The sequence below is a fragment of the Desmodus rotundus genome, chromosome 5, assembly GCF_022682495.2.
Source record: "Desmodus rotundus isolate HL8 chromosome 5, HLdesRot8A.1, whole genome shotgun sequence".
Taxonomy (NCBI): Eukaryota; Metazoa; Chordata; class Mammalia; order Chiroptera; family Phyllostomidae; genus Desmodus; species Desmodus rotundus.
In genome coordinates this window covers 132759228-132780399 of record NC_071391.1, presented here as the reverse complement: position 1 = coordinate 132780399, position 21172 = coordinate 132759228, and the positions used below count along the sequence as shown (strand labels likewise).

Sequence of the window (21172 nt, the reverse complement as noted above, 5' to 3'; positions counted from 1 at the left end):
TAACAGATTTTCTTTGTATTAAAGTAATTTGGACACATAAGTAGCTGTGTAATTCTAAAACATCTTTCCATTTTAACAACTCTGAAATCAGCAAGAATCTTTTTCTTTATTAATGGTACATATGATAAGGGGGAACACACATCAGTAACACCTTCAATTCAATAAAATGTGATCTTCCCTAGCCATTTCTTGTGGAGGAAAAAAAATCTTCTTTGCTAGAAAATAGCAATGCATTTAACAACATATGTATGAACACTTTACACATGAAAAGCTTTTTAAATCTCATCTAAACTATGTAAGGACTATATCTTTAAATAAACACACACAAATCAGGTGAAGACTTCTGATTTCCCTTCAAGGCCTGTAACACAGCTGTAGATTTTTAAAAATCAATCCTGTAATCATTTTCACACTTGTAGTTCCTCTTTTCAGTAAGCCAGCATACGTGCTAGTATGTCAATGTTGATGTGAGCCTCAATTCCACTCAGAGGAAAACCAAGAAACATCTCATTTTCTCTTTCATGTACATTCCCAGTTGCCTCTGAGATAGTATAACCATGTATAATGTTCACAATAAAGTAATGATATTTTTTAGTTTGGCAAACAGAGAAGTTTTTAATCAAGGGTCCTAGCACAGTCACACTGTAAATACAATATAAAAAGAAAAATGGCAAAAAAATTAAAAATTAAAAGTATAGAAGAATAAAGAAAAAACTCTATACATAGTACTTTATTTCATGATACAAATAATTCCTCTGTCAAGAGTTATAACACATGTATAGTTTGAGAAAGGAGATAAGTAGACTTATTTCATTTAATGTCACGATTTCTAGCGAGGTGGCTGGCCAGGGGCAGAAAGAGAAAGGCACCCTTATCTAGAGTACCTGACAGCCCGAATCTCATGAATGAGCAAAAGCAGTTTAAAAACAAAAGATTTCAAAAGACCTAAAATGTCTTTCCAAAGCATATTTGCATGACTGTTTCTGTATCTGCTCCTGCCTTACAACCAGTCCTTGTATATTCATTTAAACTACTGCTTACTAGCTAATTGAGTTTTAATTTTCCCTTCGTCACTTATGAAATAGAAATAATCACCAAAATGTGGAAAGAACATTAGCAACTAAATGTTTAAAAAGCTCATTTTTATAAAATACTAAAATACATTATTGTCTACATATCAGTAAAGGAAACCAACCTAAAATCAGTAGATTTATTCAACTCATCAACAGAACATTTCCCAAGAGCCACTGCCTCAAAGGCCCAACATCATTTTCACCAAGACATCACCCCATCGACACAGTTGTATAAGTAAAACACACGGCAAGGCATTCAACTCCAGAAAAAGTGCACTTTACATTCACCAGGGAAAAGAAATGACGCCCCAAAGTAAAACCTGTCAGTTACTGTCATCACACTGTTGCACCGAAGGAGTTCCATTACATCACAAAGAACTTTAGAATGTACTCATTTAATTAAAACATGAAACCTTCCAAATACCTACAGCTTTCCCTACCTCGCAAATTAGCGAAATTTTATTTAAATACAAGTCCTTTCTTTGCATTCACCAACTACATGCATAATGTATATGAGTAGTACTATCCAAGTACTTTCTACATAGCTTCATGTTTCTCCCTTTTCCTCCCCAAATTATTTCACATTCTTATTTCAGACATCTTCATCTTTTATTGCCACACTTAAGAATCTGGATATGATGGCCATTATGGAAAGTAATCACACTCCACAGAGATGAATGGCTATTTACAGAATGATTTCTATCATTTAAAGGAGAGAATGTAATTGAGGCTTTAAATTACAAATAAAATGCTACATCTCAAATGACACTGACTAGCTAGGAGCTTCCGGAAGTCACCCACCTGGGGCAGCATGCGATTCTCTTCCTCCAGCTGTCTGACTCTTGCCTCCAGCTGCCTAACATAGGACAAGGTTGATTCTAAAATCAAAAAGAAAGAACTCACATTATACACACAAGTCTTGTTCAGGGCACTCTCAGGATATTTCTAGCTTGATTTATTTAAATCAGGTAGCAATGACTAAGGCTGTTATTTAAAAAAAGAGAAAAAAAATCTCCCCAGAAAAACAGTAACAGACGCTATTGATACTACACACAGTATGAACAATTGTACCATGTCAAGAAAAATCAGAGAAGTTTATAGGTGGTGAGATTGCAGGCTTTTGTGCACCGTGTAGCGCTCAGAACATCAGACATGTTGAAGACAGTCATTTCCTCTTTTCTGCTTATTTTGTCAATGTTGAGCTTTCAAGAGCTGTCCCACACATAAGACTCCTTGTAATGTTAATTATAACCAAAATAAGTTACAAGCTGATATTAAAAACAGAAAAAAATATTTCAAATATCCAGCTCCCTTCATTTTCCCAATAAATATTTCAAGTGTTTAAGACCGTTTTGTTCTTGTCACAAAGGTACACTTATTAAGAGACTGTCATTCAGAGAATAGCTGTGAGAGGGCTAAATAATACACTTAGGCTGAATTCTGACTGCCGTTTTGGCTGTGTGTGACAGAGACCCAATTTCTCCAAACCTCCGGGTTAACCAGGGGCTGACTTAAAATTGACTCTTGTTTTAATTTCTTCACAAGCTCAGGTGTGTGCTGAAAGCTCACAGTCAGCATCATGCTTAGTTTCTGTTCCTAATGAAACTCCAAAGTCTATAGCTTTGTATCAGGAAAGGAGTTTCATTTTGAGAAACAACCTGACAGTAATTATTTTTCATTAAAGCGGAAATGTTCAAGCACATCCTATAGCAACACAGCTGCAGTTCATTACCCACGAGCACACTGATTTCAGTACAGGAAAATGTACATAACAGTAGAGCCCACAGCATGTCCCCGGAGTTAGTAGTAAAGCAGCAGGTCCTCCTCAGTGCTTGTTCATCCTCAGTGCATTTGAGAGGCAAGTGTTTGGCGCCCCTAACAACCTGAGGTTAGTATGAATATTGATGCAAATTAACAGCTTGATCTGAAATTCACCATGAAAACTCTAATTGTATATGGAAATTGATTATATGACCCCAATTCCATATTGGTGACCTCCAAATCAACATTTTCTTAAAATACATAAGAACCTCCAGTCCTTAATTCACAAATGTAACAAGTAAGTTCATCCCTGACCAATTAACAGCCTATTTTCACAAATGTTTGCAGACAGTCCTTACCACTGACATTACCCTAACCACCCACGGATCTCACACCAATGGAAAAAACAGCCTTGAGCAGCCCCAGACAACAGAGAAACACAAAGGTGAAGGAAACTGAAGACATTTGCTAGAAATATGCGCTCTCCCTTCCGCACTCTCTCCCTCTCCCTCTCTCTCTCTCTCTCTCTCTCTCTCTCTCTCTTTTCGCTCAATGAAATGTTAAGAGTTTGCTTAATGGATTCTTCCAAATGGAAAAAGAAGTATAAGGCATAAATGAATAACAAACTTATTGATTTCATGAATCTACTTTACTCTAGAAAATGAATAAGTAATTTGCAGATCATCAAAATATGAATGTAGATTGCCTGATTTACAGTTTTGCAGGTCCCTCTTTCTACTTTAGAAAAACAGCCACTTGAGAAGGGCCATCCAAGTGAAAAGTTGTTCAGAAATATCCCATTTAACCACCAACAAACACATTTCTGTTCTCCTTTGTGCACAATTTACATCTTATCTTTACTGTCCCTCAGCTCCACTATCCCTGAGGCTATAATACTTAAAGCAGCAGAAAAGACTCTATACAGAGCGATTCAGGTGACATTTGAAAAATGCTACTAAATGGATTTTAATACAGTACCTATCTCAGTTGCTTGATTGTAGTTCTCTTTTTAAAATCTTTGAGGTTTACGTATTTGATGTGATGCTTTCACTAAATTTCTACTTACATTTTAAAAGTTTTGTCAGCACAAAACAAGGTGGAGGGTGAATTCCTGATTTGGAAAACATTTCTTTCCCCAATTTTTAATGTCAAATTAGATGAAATGCAAAGCTTTGTTCCAAAGCACTCACTGCAAATACAGGCAACTATAGGAAAAGCTAGGGCATATTTTAGACAGGTAAACTAATGGGAAAAAATAGTTTTATGGTAAAGACAAAACTAAAGAGAGTTTTGAGTTCATTCATTAATCTAATCTTTATTGTGTCACTGATTTTTGTCAGACGCTGCTCTATATTTGGGATGAAAAGATGACCAGTTTTGCCAAGCCTTAGGTTTCTCAGGGCACAAATTCCATTTTAGGATTATATGACCATATGCTGTGTTCCAGAAGGTTCTGTTGTTCCAGGCTCAGTCCTAAGTCTCTGTTGCAATTATTACTGAACAATGAAGGGATAGAACAAATGAGAAAACTTCTGGGGGTGGGAGGGAAACAAGAAGAACAGCTGATTTGCATGCCTAAATAAGAGAAGTCATGCTGTTAATTGTTTTATTCATCAAGGAACAGATTATGTAATCTTTTAATGGGAGTGGAGTAAGCAAACATTTTTCTAAAATATACTGTAAAATCATCACTGAGTCTCCATGTCCCTTTATGAAGAGCCACTGAGGGAACCACTGAACCTTTAACTGTGAAGTGAGAGAAAACGAATATTTTGTTAATCCCTTAGGATTTCAAGTTTTATTTGTTATTGCACCATATGCTAGCTAAGCCTAAGTACTAGTACAGAAGCAATAATGGGAAAGAAAATATGTAAACCTTTGTAAATAAAACATAATAGGATAAAGTGTAAGAAACTCCATACTTTCAAAATATTCACATCATAAGCCACATCCCAGTCCTAGGTGATCATTATTTAAAAAAAGAAACAAAGAAAGAAAGAAAGAAAACTGGTTAAAATTTTGTGTATAGGGAAGAAGAGGAGCCCCTTCTGTGCCAGAGGAACGAACCTGTTTGGCCATGTCTGCTACAGCCCCTTCCCCATGCTGCTTTCTTTTTCTTTGTTCCTCAAGGGGCTTCCAGGGTGGTATCAACTACACAATAGCTGGTCTTGCATTGTACCCAGGGGATGTGGAATACGGTTGTGCATTGACCTAAAAGAAGCGTCTGACAAAAACTGGTGTTCTTTCTACTTATAAAGTGATACACAGGCACTCACACTCCCAACTGCGTTAGAATATCCTCTGACTGGAATTGATTACTACATTTTATACCAGTGGCTGACAGCTGTTAAAACTGAATTTCAGAATACCATTTTGGCTTTCAGAATGCTGAGAATGAGCATCAAGGCTCCCCTGAAAAACAGCCAAATTCTAAGCTCTACTCTACACAGATATATAGTGTATGAAAGAATGATGTATCTTCAAGAACTATATTACCAGTTGAGGGAAGAGAAGGCAAAAAAAAATAAACAATAAGGTGTTATGAGATTCAGTGCTGAATCATGTGTATAGAAAGGGGGCAACATCGGCCATAGTTCTTTTGAAGGAGAAACCTGAGCTTAATGGATGGACAGCAGTTTGACAGTCAAAGAGGTGGGTACGGGCTGGAAGCCAGGAGTCATCTTATTGCAAACAGGGACAGAGAACGGAATGGCAAGAAGAAAAAGAAAGGGAGAAATCCTGAGGAACAAAAGGAGGAAAGGCCAGGTTGCTTCCCACAATCACAGTTGGAAAAGTCACCGTCAAGACACAGCTATGCAGGTGGTGATTTTAATCTCCCCAAGTTATTTTATTTCATTTTCCACCAGGGGAAACCTATGGACGTGTACACATTAGAAAAGCAAGGTTAAGTAAATAGTACCAATGCAAAAATCCAACTACATTCTCAAGACATTCTTTGGAAAATCTTGTGCATATTTTCATAGCAGAAACCATTTCTCTCCAGGTATCTCACTTTTCTTTGAACCTACATATAAAAGTCCACAGCACCTCTTGCAACAGAAGAACCGTAAGAAATAGTCATAAGAATTCCACTAAATTCACATATTATAAATTATTCCAATTTTAGAACTGGAGTGCACCCTAGAGATTGCCTAATGAACCTGTCCTCAACCCCCTGACTCATTTGGCAAACAAGACAATGAAACCCAGAAGGTAGTGAACTTGGCCTAACGCTTAGGATCAAATATATTCAAGAGGCTGTTTCATTGCTGGAGCCTCACAGTGATTTCCCTTCGTGGATCTTCTAATCATTACTATGTCACGCTTCTTACATACATAGTTAAATTCTAAGTTCTCCCTTCTTCTTCCTGATTTTAGATATTCTGGATGGATATTTGCCTTTTCAATATCTTGATTATTTTCCTTACGCAAATATCCTGGACTTGATTTCACTTCAATCTACTTGAAATGCATTTGATTATACAAGGTAGCTCAGGTTTTTCCTCTACTAGTTTGAAAACACTCAGATCAAAATATCAAAGTCTCTTATTTCCCCTTAGTTTTTAAAGCACTCAGTTTCTCTCCGTAGGCAAACACCCATCCTTAAAATCACCCATGAAGGACTCTTGATTGTTGTACATAAAAGGTTTATCGTTGGTAGTTGCAACTGTCTACAGTTTGTGAAACTGTTGAGTGGTTTTGATGAGATGAAGTGCTGTCTGACCGCCAAAATTTCAGGGCAGAAAATAAAATCCGGTAATGGTCCATTCCAAGATAAAGTAGAGCATTTTGAAGGGTATACAGGAGGAAAATCATTTGGAGACCATAGCAGCCAGGGGTTTACAGATGTAAGCTTTTCTGTGGCTAAGAGTTAGTTCCCCCAGCCAGAGTCCATCCCATGGCACTGACTGCAAACCCAGAGGCGATCTCTTCAACAAACCCCACACTCTAAGGACACTGATTGTATCAGTCCCAGATTAATCCCACCATCCACAGGCTTTAACACATTCCTAAGGAAATTACTTGAGAATTATATGTCAAACGTTATTACTGTTCTGACTAAAAGTATTTCTCTTCCTTCCTCAGGCTAGCAAAGTTTAGCCTCCTACTTCAAATTTATATTAGCTCCAGAAGTATAAGTGATTACATTTCTCACTATAATTTGATACTTATTTTTTAGAAATCTTGCTTGGATCAGCATTTTCAGATTGGCCTGGATATTTAACTCCGACTGCTTTATCGACAGAGAACGAGTCAGGTACTGCTCCAGTCTACCACCTATGAAGCTCACACTAGTCTTCTCAAGCCCTTCGTTCTGTGCGTATCTAAAAGAAATATGAGGTAGTTATTTTCTATTCAATAGCTCCCATCTAGACACCTGTTCATGGCTATTCACTGGCCTTAACTTCTCTTTGCTCTGGCTCTCAGCCCACCCCTTCCCCTGGCCAAATACTCAACCCACTCTGCCCAGTCCAGTACTTTTTATCCTTCTATGCAGGGTATGAAAAATAGCTTTCTAATAATTAGAATACCAAAGATTGAAAAATACAGTAATGTACTTCATGTTAATGGAGTTGTTCAGAGAAAGGTCAATGAGATTCTGCCAAGATTTCTACCTTTGTACTGTTGGGCTGGTCCCTTATTAACTCTGAAGTTCAATAATTCTCTAATTTTCAGTTCTTCCCACTCACTGGATTTCTTTCAGTTTTTTTCTTCTCATGTGCCATAAATCATATATTGAGTGACTCATAATTTCTCTCTACTTATTTTCATGTCTTCATTTTATAACACATCCTTGATTTACTTTGACATCAAGACTTCTTCACTCAACAGTGATAGCCTGCTGCGTCCTAGATGCTGTTCTCGATGCTGCAGAGGCAGCAGCAAGCGAGGTCTGTGCATTGAGGGAGTTCACATTCCAGTGGGGAAGACAATGAAAAGCAAATAGGATATTTTGTGGAGGCGATATGCACAATAAAGACAACAAAACAGAGTACCGGCCTAGGGAGATTTGGGGAAGTACAGCTACATTGGGGAGTATGGCCTGGGAAGATCTCTCTGAGGACATAGATCTGAAAATAGGCCAACTATGCAAAGATACTGGAGAAGAGAGTTCCAGGCAGGAGGGAAGGTGAGTTCACAGACACTGGCTGGGGAGACTCATATCCTGGAGTCCAGTCAAGAAGGGGCAAGTGACAGCAGCTGGAGACAGGATGTTTGTCTTGTCACCTTCCTCCATCGCTTAATTTTTTAAAACTGTGTTTCTCTTTTGGCTGTTCATATTTAGACATAGACTTAGCCCATGTTTGGCTGTATTCCCTCAAGTGGCTGCACCCCACTTTGTATCCATTGGAAAATTCTGTTGACCCTACTTCCAAAATATCCCAAGACTCCAACTTCACAGTAGCCTCCTGACAGGCGTCCCTGCTTCTGTTCTTCCCTCCACCCCCAAGTCTGTTTTCATTCAAAGTCTATTTCAAACTCACATTAACAAGGGTTTCCTTTCTAAACGCTAAGTCTGAACATCATTCTCCATGCAAAACCCTGCAGTAGCTCACCACTTTGCACCACACTAAGAGCTAAAGTCCTTAAAAAGTCCGGCAGATTCCACATCTGGCCACAGGTACCTCTCCCACTCCAGCCACGCAGCCTCCTTTCAGTTCCTGAACACACAGACGCGCTTCCTGCAGTGCTCTTCTCCCAAAGAGCTGCGTGGCTAACTTCCTCATCTCCTACAAACCCTCGTTCAAATCTCAGTTTCTGAATGAGACTCACCTCATTTAATCCTGCAACCTGTCCCCACCTCCACCCACACTCACAATCACAATCCTCCTTTAGCCTGTTTTACTTACTTTCTTCAAGATACCCTATCACCATATATCATATAAATTAACTTGCTCATCTGTCATATTTATTATACAAGACATCCCCCCCATCAGAATGTCACCTCCACAAGGCAGGCATCTCTGTCCATTGTGTTGAGTGATGGATTCCAGATGCCTAAAATAGTGCCTGGCACAATAAAAAATTTATTGAATGAGTCAACCAATAAATCAGTTATGTAGATAGTGCCCTGAAAGGAAATTATTTCATAGTATAGATCTTTTCAATCACTCCAGGCAAGACAGATTGTATTTAAATGGAGCCTAATATCAATTCTGTTTTGGCATTTGAAACACATTCTTTGGAACATTAAACTTTGGATGAAATCTTTAGGGAAGTCTCCAAATTACGTCAGATCTAATCACTAGTAGATAATTTCAATAAGAAATCTGAAATGTGCTTTCACCGGGCTCCAAAAGTGTGTGTGCACATGTGTGGTTGGGAGGGAAAAAGAGGGAGAAAGAAGAGTAGAAGGGGTGGAGAAGAACAAAAAATGAGACAAAACAAATTGTGAGGGATGCACAAAATATGGACTGTTCCTACTGCTAATATCTTGGAATATAATATAAAGGCCCTTCAACAGGATATCTGCTTAATAAGGTTTCCTTTTGATTACATAAACCCACCAGAAGAAATATAAGTTTCACCTGGATATTCTCTTCCCAGCCTCCCCTGCGAGGGGTGGACTGAGGGCCAGGAGAAAGCATAGCTGCGGAGGGCTGGGTGGGTCTCAACTGGGCCCTGAGTGAGGGGCCCTGAGCTGTCAGGGAGCCACCTGAGGAAGGGAGCGCTGCACAGCAGAACAGGTTATGTTTCCTTGTGAGGACAAAAAAAAATCTGTCATTTCAAAGGAAAAGAAAAACAGAGCAATGGGCTGTCCTGCTTATTAAAATTAAATCCAACTAAGTAAATCTAACAATCTAATTAAAAGGAGAATAAAGGCTGGAAATACTGAATCATTGTTCAAGAAGCCTTTGACAGGAAAACAAAAAAATCATGAGCTATTCTCTTAGCCATGCAAGTGCTATATTTTTTGAAACAGTCCAGATTTTGTTTCATTTATCATTTTCTAGAAAATAATAAATAGTTAAATGGACATAGAAATCTGATGATTTGCATAAAAATCCATTAAGAAATCAGGGGAAAGAAACTCAGTGTCTGTATCCTAATTTTTGTATCAGGAAATAGTCACAATAACTTTGTTTGAGTCTCTCCTCTTCCCAGATGAAAGTGTTTTTAATACGGAAAAAATGGGATTTTGTTGCATATTTGCTATCACCCACTTGTACCTTCTCCTTGGGAACTGGTCCCATTTCTCTCTGTCTGAGTTACAGAGTTCACGTGGCGAGGCCTTGCCTTATACCTCTTTTCTGAGCTGCTCTATGACCAGCAGAGTGCTATGTGCTGCATGGTGTTCAGTAACTTACTGTCAAAGGGATGAATGAACGAAAGCCCTCGTCATTCTGTCCCCCGCTGCTTTGGCTGCTACTCACAATTCTGTGCTCCCAGGAGAGTCAGAAGCAGTAAAGTCAAAATGCTGTCAGACATCTACCCAAAAAACACAGAACAACAAGCAATCTAAACTGAAGTCTGGCTTACAGAAATTTTTGTTATTACTATTTCCTTTGAAAGCATCAGCCCTGCAAAGGAGATAGCAGGCCCCATGTTTTGGTGGGTACAATGCACACCCACATTTTAGTACTGCTCTTGTATAATGCGCACCCTTATTTTTCCCTCAAAAACTTGAGTAAAAATGTGTGCATGATACACAGCAAAATATGGCAAGTAGCAATAAACTGAACTAAAGGACTGGGAACTACATGGAAAATATTTCAAACTCTAAAGAGCTGCTTAGCATGAGTACCATTTCAACAGTTATCTAGGGTTAAAATGTGTCTTTCCACTGTTATGTCACTGCTATTGCCTTTTCCCAGAGAAAATAACTTCCTTTTCCAATGGCAGAGGATAGAAATTGATGCCATTTTAATAAATGTAACAATTTTCTTAAATGCACGTGGTCCCGTGTAAGAGCATCTGCCCATATTGTCAGTGAACACACAAGGAAGTAAATCTGTAAAAACAAATTTTCAAAAGACAGTAAACCTATAAAAATGTATTTTCTCTTAGGATAGTTATTTTGAATTATTACATATTTTACATGTTTTTAAAATCCTATATATTGTTGCTTTTTAAAAAGTGCTGTCAAATAAAAATAAGTTTTATCAAATTATACAACAGAACATCATTAGTTTAGACTCCATCAGTTGGGAATTCATAAAAGGATAACTCTTACTTTTACAAATATGTGTATTGTTCAATAATGACCATTTTAACTGATCTATAGATGAGTCTTCCTAGTCTACATAACAACTCACTGGAAATTTATTTTCCTTTTGTCCCTGTGAGCTTATAGATATGGTCTGCACTAGTTCTGAAGCAAGAGTTGACAAAACAAACTCAGTGAAACAATTCAGAAAGAGTTCCCCGTTATAAGAAAGACAAAGTTTTCACAATGTTTTAGCATTACCTATCTGCACACAAAGTAATGTGGATACGCAATAGCTGACTCTAGTCAGCTGAGATACACAAAATGGGAAAGACCATATATTTTGGAACTTTTTTTGAATGTTCATGATTTTGGTATATTTATCAACAAGTACTTTGGAATCACAGTCACTTAACATATATTTACGTTGAGCCTTTAGTATGTGCTAGACACTCGAGTGCCTCAGACACTCCACTGTAAACAACGAAATGGGCTCCTCCACTCGAGGAAAATTCTAGTAAGGAAGACGTACAGACAGACATGCAGACACAGACACATAAGTACACTGTTTCCCGGTACCTGTTTAGCTTAGAGGTAGATGGTCAGAGAAGATCTGGGCATCCAACCTCAAACCTGAATGCAAAGATCTGGAATGGCCTTTCCAAGCAAGAATAGAACTTGCAAAGTCCCCGAGATGGGACTGAGCCTGAGGCACTCAGAGAGCAGAAAGAAGGCTGGGGTGGCCAAAGTGAGGTGTAGAGAGTGAGGGGAGAAGGTAGAAGATGAAGCTGGGGCAGGAGGAAGGAGACAAGACCCACAGTGTCAGTGGACAAATGGAAGGAGCTAGGATTTTTGTACAGTCTGGAGTAGAGAGATATTTGGAGAGGGGGACCAGTACTCGATAGTGACATCATCTGATTTATATGTTACAATGACCATCCAGGCTGCTGTGGAGGACAGAGGAAAAAAGGAATGAGAGTGACATTCGGGTGATCACTGAGGGAGCGTCTATAGGAGACTGGGCAGGTGAGGGCCGGCGGTGGGTTGTAAGTGAGCCACAGAAGCAATGGGGACAAGTGGCCCCATTCAGTACGTCTCCTAGAGGGAGAGACAACCAAGCAGGCGCATAGAGTAGATGTGCAGTGTCATGAAAAAAGGATCGGAGAGAATGGCTACATATTCTGCGTGAACAAACGGGGGCTGAGGGTGGCCACTGTAAGATGACTTGGAGACAGAGCAGGATTGGGATTTGAAATCAAGAATTCAGCTTCATTTGTGTAAATGAAGCTTAACAGTTCTGCTAGATATCTAATGTAAGATACAGAGTAGGCAGGTAAATACACAAGTCTGGAGCTCAGAGAAGAGATAGGGGCCTTGGTTTAAAGGTGAAAGTCAACAGCAGAGAACTGTTGTCAAAAGGAAGCTTAGGGGACAGTGAAGGTCTGAGCACAGAAGCCGGGAGCAGAGGAGCCACGTGGCAGAAACACTTCCACAACCCCCCTCTCCCCAGCCTGCCTCGTAGACATCGGCACAGACCTCGGTCTTTCCTTTGGGTCCATTTCAATGAGATCACTCTCTCTTTCTTTACACTCACCTCTGCACCATTCTTGTATCAGTGCTCCCATTGTATTATCTCCTGCTGCTCCCTTTTAGCGAGCCTCTCCCATTCTCCTCCTTTCGGGACCCCTTGCCTCCCACAATGATTGTGGAAAGAGTGGCGTAAAGCACAGTGACCAAGCGTTCTGGCTCTGCGGGGCTTCCTTTTCACTCTTTGAACATAATATTGAAGTAGGTGATCGTTAAAACTCTTAAGATTCACAATTCCTCAATTTATCACGCATTTTACAATAATCTTTATTAATGGTTTAACTGCTAAAGGCAGCTAAGATGATAGAATTTATAACAGTATATGTATGTTATGTTTGTTTTTTTTCATCTTTCACTAAGCAAACATTTAAAGGATATCTACCATGTACAAGGCTCTGGGGAAACAGAATATTTAAGAGAATGCTGGAATGTTCTGAGAAAGGCAATAAAGCATACCCATGTGAAATACACAGACCAGTTCTGATTGCAGCAGCTTATCTGAGGCTGGTTTACATTCCAAATACTACTCTTTAAGAATACCTCTTTACAGATTTCTCTCCTAAGCTCTGTATCTTTAAAATCTCCTTCCAGTGAAGAAGGTTTTATCAGGTTAAGAAAAAAAAATCTTAATTTCAGTATAAAGGAATACTAGTTGATGCTGTTGTTGAAAGTACGTTACTGAATGCTTGCAAAAAACAAGGAGTCAAAAAACTATAAAAGCACTACTTAAAGCATTTGATTTGATGATGGTATTCTAACTAAACTTAAGATATCAGGGTTTTGTTTCCATCATTAGTAAAATCAATATAGAAATCTCCAAAGGCCCATTAAATACAGCCAACACAGAGCAGGCAGCACAAACATGTCTACCCCGCTTTTCGTGCCCTTTGATTTTACAGATATTTTACACCAGCGTAGCAGGAAGAGCACATTCCGGCCAGGAAAATTCCTGCTGACTTTGAAGTTCATTTGGATTCTTCTAGGGTCACAGGTATTTGATCATTTTTGTCTTCACCAAAACAGTTACGAGTCAACAACAGACTACTAATCAATTTGGTCAAGTAAGTAAATCGGATGACACAAATAATGGCTAATAACTTTAACCTGATTTATCATGTATCAAGCACTTTGCTAAAAAGGTGTATGCATTTTTCACAGGCACTAATAATGCATTTAATCCTCACTGCAAAACTAAGAAGCAGATATTATCATCCCCATCTTAGAGATGAAAGACTGAAGGCTTAGCAATGTTGAATAACTTCTCAAAGTCACAAAGCTAGCAGAAGTCTGGAACTCAGCCAGAGGTCTGCCCCAGAAAAGCCCACCATTTGTGGCATTACGAATATTTCTCACTGCTAGAGAACACAGGGACTGTAAAGACACAGAGTGAAGGCCATACTAAGCGATCATCAAAGAATTTGATCGGCACCAATAGTCTGATTGATTCAGACTCTCTTTCTTTTATACTTAAGCACTATGACATCACTTAGTTGGTGTTATTTGTTGAAAGAATGAAACTGTACTTTTCCTAAGATACAAATAACTCCACCATTTCTCCAGTTCACATGGTGGAGACTTCAAGTAAACAAGAGTCGGCCAAAGTGAAAAGAGCAAGCTTCCCAGTCACCAGCAACCACACCATCCCAGGCTGTGCGCATGGATAAGCGAGGTCAACCGATGGCTTAATCAAAGCAGATGGCCGCTCACAATGCAACGCTTGGAAAATTTCACAAACGTGTTCTAATCCAAGTCTAAGAAATCTACAGACTTAGGAAAATATGATGGACAAAGACAAAAGACAGTTTCCTCTGGCTTGTAAATGTCTAATTCTAGTTTTCAAAGCAGCTGCTTTCCTGAACCTCTCCTGGATTCTCTTCTGGACAGCTGGGGAACCCAGTTAAATGTTCACTCTGCTTAATTTAATGCCATGGCTATTAATGCTATCGGCGTTCTTCCTGGCAATAACAAAAGAGAACTGGATGCATATAATCCAACAGAAGTAATCGCAGGCATTTGGAGAAGAGTTGGTTATAAATATTAAATATGTCAAATATCTCAACCTACTGTATTTAAAGTAATCACCCTTGTCCACAAAATACTACGGACTCTGAACGTATCTATCAATACTTCTAATACAAGAGAAACGGGAGTGGGCACAATGAACTCCTATACCTGAAATAATGGTGATCTCCAAATAATGGTTTCTCGAGCTCCACGCGGCCGGAAATTATACACACAACAATGAAAGGATATTTTAAAGTCATTCTGGCCATACCATGGCCAAACCCATACAATGGCCAGAATTTAATGAACCCATTAAATTCTGTCCTGCTAATAATAATTACAGTTTGATTATGTATTACCCTGGAAATGCTATAAGAGAACATTCTTAAATCAATGATTTTTATTCACCCTCACAAAATACAAGAATGCTTTTTAAACTTCCAAAGCAGATGGATTGAAAATCTTTGTTTTCACTTGAGTTTCCTCTTGTCAGTGCACAGTGCATTCTAACTATTTGGGGAAAACCTTAAATTATAAATAGGAAATATATACATAAAAAAGTAAAAGAAGGAATAAAAAAAAGACTGTGAAATCCTAAAATAGACTGAATTCCATGTTCCTTAAAGAAGGGACTGCATTTCTAACCCTAGGTCTGGCCCCAGTATTAAATCCCAGATAGGTGTTAAACTAAGGTGCATGCCTCTTCAGCAGGAAAATAACTACCATTGAGTATTTTAAGAGTTAAAAATGTCTCTATAAAGTTCAAGTCCATGAGAGCTGAAAGAATGCAAGCAATTGACTTTAAGGAAGAAATCTAACTATGAGTAAAGGAATAGGAGTACAAATAAGATCACAAAAAAAGCATTCCTCTTTAGGACAAATTACGATTCAAAAAGTAGTTTACCTCGTCTCAAATGGCCTGAGTGAGGCATACTAATTAAATAATAATTAAACAGTGTTTTTACACATTTGGGAAAATCACATTCTAGTAAGATATCTCCAGGCATGAGGGGTGGAGGGAGGCTGTCAAAGAGGTAGTTCCTACCTGTGTGTTCCTTCAATTAATAATTAACATGATTTTATCCTGGCTCCTCTGGGAGTACACGGTTATGGGGGCACCATCATTGCTTAAAGAGAATCATGATTCTATTCTCTCCCTTCAGAATACACAGAGTTACATAGAACTTAAAACAATGAAAGAAAGTGGAGGATCTGCTAATGGAATTGCTTACACCGACAACCTTCTGCCCTGTGTGGACAGCTCAGCTTTCTGCGTTGGCATCAAGGACTCTACCAGGACTTCTGTCTGAGGCTACTGGCCTAGCAGACTTCCTGAGACAGGGCTTCTCCAATCACTGTATTAGACCCAGCAATGGGACGAGATGAATGTCTGTCCTTACGAAGTACCCAGGAATGTTAAGTTGTAATAAAACAATAAGCCTGTGGCCCGTGTAAATTCAAATTTATGGAAAATGAAGGACATCTGTTACATTTACAAATGTGTATTATCTTTCAATAATGACCATTTTAACAAACTGATCTATAGATGAATCTTCTTAGTCTAAAACACAACTCACTTGAAATTTATTTCCTATTGTCTCTGTGAAGGTTACTTAGAGGTCAACCTTCAAGAGACACTGACTTCCCTTATCCCATTACTTCTATTAAACTAAGAATTTAATATCCATGGAGAAAAATGAATTACTTGGAGGGAATGCATATAACAATTATGAAGACAGTGCTCCTCACATCTGTATAAATAAGATTAAATCAGCCTTTTTTTTAAAGGCCTAGAAGAGAACTTGCTGTGTGGTCACCACCATCACTGCATATTTAATACACTTGTAGAAAGGGAAAAAAGTTAGCAGCTCAGTCAAATCCTCCACATCAACTCAGAGCAGGCTCTATTCCAGGAAGGGAGCTTTCTCTCCCTCAGAACTTTCTCAAACCCACTCCATGAGGAACTGCCTGATACGGTCTCCTGCTCACTCTGACCTACCCAGTAAGCAGATGGTGCAATAACTCCAAAGTTAACTTCAACACAAAATCTAGACATCTAGCCCTGTCTCCTTGACAGTGGTTGGATTTGCCCTCCGTCTCTTACACTCTTAGAAGCTGAGTCCTGTCTTGCTGTTCAGGGTCTCAGCTCCTGACATCAAGCTCACCGCCCAATCACTTTGTGTGTGGGGTCCAGCGGATTCCCTAGCCGATTTCCAGGACATTTCACAGGGCACTTGGGTCTTCTGTATGACATCAGCATCATAATGGTATTGGCTATGCCCACTGTCTCTTCATTTATTCTATTGCCTTTCCTGTATATTTTATTCCACTTTTATCACTTGAAAAGTGCATGTAATATTTATTTCAAAACATTTATTGAAAATGTATTACTTTAAAAATTTGGTCTCTTTAAAGTTATTCTTAAATAAAAGCTTTTTAACTTTTAAAAAATCTATGAATTTATCTTACTGCATTATATGTTGTATGCATTGTTTTTACAGTAAAATATAGAGCATGTCTAATCCACTCTTAGGATGGATGTAGCATTATGGTCTATGGCAAGAAGAGCACCCAACTCCTCCCAACCTGCTGTCCCACTGAAAAACTGCCCACTGCAGATGCTTTGAATTTGCTCCAACAATCTAGGACCAGGTATCTTTCCCAGTCATTTGCTTCTTCTAACTCTAACTAGAAATCTTCCAGACAGTTCCAATTTTTATCTGACCCTGCTCTATCTGTGCAGTAGCCTTCCAAAAGCACTCTACTGAGATCTGGTACAGACCAGTAGCTATCATCAGGGATGCTGGAGCCAGACTGCCTAAGTTTGACTCCTGGCTCTAACCCCTACTCTGTGGCCTTGAGCATTAAACTCCTAGATCTCAGCTTCTTCATTTGGCAGATGATTACTACTAATAGTGTCTAGTTCACAAGTGGAGGACTAAGTAAGTTACTATGTGTAAGGAACAAGGGATAACGTCTGCACATAGTGAGCCCTGCCTATTATTATTACCTTCCTCCTAGTGCTAAGTGTGGTTTTGATATCCATGACAGCAGACACGCTATGCTCAGTGTTTATGTAACCTTTTCCCTGCTACAGTCCACATGGCTTAGCGTGGCTGCCTGTTGTGGAGATTCACCGCTGTCCGGCTCGGCCATCCACACTAACACTGGCAAGTACAGCAGCTCTCGGGGAGTGCGCCCTGAATACTGAGCAAGCACTGACCCTCACAGGCAGAATCTGTGACATGGGAGTGAAAACAAGTTGAATACTAATGAGCAAGAAGATTCAGACAAAAGTCAGTGCCTGTGTTTTGGAGCAGCACGGACTAAATGACTACACGTGCCCCAAATTAGTTTGACTGGTGTTAACAAACTGACTAGTGACACTCTGACCACTAATAAAGACTGAGTTTAGGCCAAACCCAAGGTCACATATAAACAGTATATTTGTTTATTCAACAAAGAATTGACTGTCCCAGATACTGGCATATAATGGAGGATAAACAATAGATAAGAAATAAGAACATCAACAAATGAAATCATTTCAAAGGTATTCAGGGGGATGAAGGAATAATTGGATGGTCAGCAAAGGCCTCTCTGGGGAACTGGCATTTAAATTGATAAATATTAAATGAATGAGAGCTGGCCTGGGTGGAGGATGAGCCTTCCAGACAGAAGGCCCTATGATGGAGATGAGCACGGTATTTTTTTCTTTCTTCCTTCCTCTCTTCCTTCATCTCTTCCTTCCTCTTCCTTTCTCTCTTTCTTTTTCTTTCCCTTTTTTTCTTTCTCGTTCTTACGTTCTTTTTCTTTTTCAGTACACAGTACCATTTAAAAGAAAAGTGTTAAGTATCAAGTCTGTAACTGCTTCAAACCAGTTTGGCGATCAGGATCATGTGATCCCTTCTGGCTCTAAAATTCTATACATCTCTATAGGAAATGATATGTTGATAGGCACAGATTAGGCAGATCTTGTTGGCTCTAGCACTTTGGACTGACTACACAAAAATGCCAGAGGAAGGCATTTCAGTAGATGACATGCATACAATACTCAACGCCCTTCATTACAAGGCTAAACAAGATGGAACCTGACCAGCGTGGCTCATTTGGCTGGGCAACGTCCAGTAAAGCGGAAGGTTGCTGGGTATGGGCCAGCTGGGGGCATGCAAAGCACAACCAATTCCGTGAGGATGTTTCTTTCTCTCTCTTTCTCCCTACCTTCCCCTCTCTCTAAACTAAATAAAGGAACAAAATCTTTTTTAACAAAAGCATACAGAAGATGGATTGGACTTTAGAAACCATGGGGTCATCTGGTTAAAGAAAGGAAAGCAGTCGTGGATAATGCCTCATCTTCGCACAGAAAGGGGCTGCAGGACTTGAGGATGGACGTGGAGTGGATAAAGTGGGACCTGGAGGTTACATAGCAACAGGCAAGCAAGTCTATGAACAACTCGGAGTTTAAAATATCACTTTAATTTCTTTTTTAAAACTGAGATGGAGATTTTAATGTTAATTCCAAGGCTGTTCAAGAGCACCAGTCACACTTCTCGGCAGGGGGCTTTGAAACAAACACTCCTTTCAAGTTCCTTCCGAAAAACTCATTTCCAATTAGGAACGCAACTCCAATATTTCATGTAGAATCTCCTCTTAATGAGGAATGAGAGAGTCTGAGGACAGAACTGGGTTACCTTGCTAAGTATTTAATTTCCCACTTAGCCTTGCAAGTCAAGATAGACAGCCTTAGATCAAGCATTAATATTTATGGGAAATGGTATAATTTTTCATACCATTGGGAAGAAGATTTGAGGGAAATTCTACATCTAGCAATGCCAACCTAGACGTTTTGGACTGATACATACATGCTGGTATAGCCATGCTCCTTAATACAAGAGGTAAATCTCCAATTAACACAGAATTTATTTTGTGAAAATATCTTTAGAAATAAACTGCTCAAACGGATGGCTCAGAAACCATAGCAACTATATATTTTAATTAAAATTTGCTTCTTAGAAGGAAAATCTTAACTAACTGGTGCCTACAAGTCTTAGCTGAATTGGCTTAGGTATGGGAAATACAGGCTTTTAATAACAGGAAAAGAAAAATCGTCCACTTTACCATCTTCCACTAACTATATGCATTTCTTACACCATGAGATAGTCTGAGTTAGTTTTTCAGTGTATGAAGCTAAAATTCATTCTGTGAATAGAAAGTCCACTTAAACACAAAATAGAAGAAAAACTATGACGATTTAGGAATGTTTTTCCCGACCTTGATAAGAAAAACACACACACAAACATTTTTAAAAACCTTTGATAACTATCATTAATACTTTCAATTTACTGCATGTCAGTGACATGTTTACCATAGAAAAGGGACAATTTGCCATTTTGTGAGTAACTGCCTGAAACAAAAGTGGGAATCTTTAATCACGCATTTATTCAACAAAATTCATGGACAATCAACCATGTGTCTGCTCTGAAAAAAATCTTAATAAAGAATATTTAATAGAACATTCCCTTACCATGTGCTTTCTGGACATCTTTATTCTCACAATAGTATCATCACTATTCAACAGGTAGGGTCGATGGGATCTAGCAAAAGGTTAGTGACTTTTTCCAAGCCTAGTACTAAGATTGTGTCTACACCTGCAAACCAGTTCAAGGCTTTGAAAGAACTCTCCAATTAGTTTCATTAATAGCCTGCCAATTTCTGTAAATAACAAAGGCACAACCAAAACTCTGGTGAATCACTGGACTGATCTTTCCATTCACTCAATGAGATAAAGGTCATCTGTGACTTAATGGACCAAAGTCAAAAGCAGAACTAAAATTGTGAGGTTTTTTTGTCTAAATATATGAAAGAGAAAAATCCAAGCTGGGAACATATCAATTTTGCACCTGACATTCAAGAATAGGTCATAGGAGAACCACATAAGTGTCTATATGACAATATAAGTGTCCTGGAAAGAGATAACGGTTGCAAGCGATCCAAACCAAATGTGGCACTGGGGCAGTTCTTAGGATGATTCCAAATGAAAACTACCAACATTCTATTTGAAATTTACAATTTCATTAGCTGTCAACTAATTCAAATCTCTAAGTTCTTTTAACAGATATGTCTCAGATGCATTACAGCATTATTATTATTATTATTATTACTACTACTATTATTATTATTGCTATTAATGTTACATTCCCTTGTCACCACTCTCTCTGGTCCCAGTTGCCCCAACACCAAATGACCACAGAGCTGTCCCCTAGCTGGTGTGTGCATTCCCACAGTGCTGGGAAATTTCCAACTTAAAACTCATTGAGGACTCTGGGATTCTTCATTCTTTCAGTCTGTGTCATTCTATTTACACACGATCATTGTCCCAAGTCCTCCACATCCCTGTGCCACCTTAAAGGGGGAGTTCTCATTATCGTCCCCAGTACAAAATGCACTGCCTACCACACATCAGGGTTCCACAGCATTTTATTTGAGGAGATTTGACATGCTTTGCTTTTGCCCATCTAAACACTGTCCCTTTTCTTTGCAAAATCTACAAATCTCAACTATGCCCTCAAGTCCTTTCACCTCAGCAGAGCCTCCTTTGACT

General features: G+C 38.9%; 1 protein-coding gene across 5 annotated transcripts in view; it reads right to left on the bottom strand.

Annotated features, from left to right (window-relative positions):
- Positions 1-21172, bottom strand: part of CCDC85A (coiled-coil domain containing 85A) — a 166455-nt gene that overhangs the window by 37042 nt on the left and 108241 nt on the right. For 3 of the 5 annotated variants that reach the window (XM_024553052.4, XM_024553053.4, XM_024553054.4), the window contains exon 3: positions 1875-1951. The exons of the other annotated variants lie outside the window; for them this stretch is intronic. In XM_024553052.4, coding sequence (XP_024408820.2) covers positions 1875-1951 — 77 coding nt within the window. The remainder of the gene's footprint in view (positions 1-1874; positions 1952-21172) is intronic. 5 annotated transcript variants of the gene reach the window in all.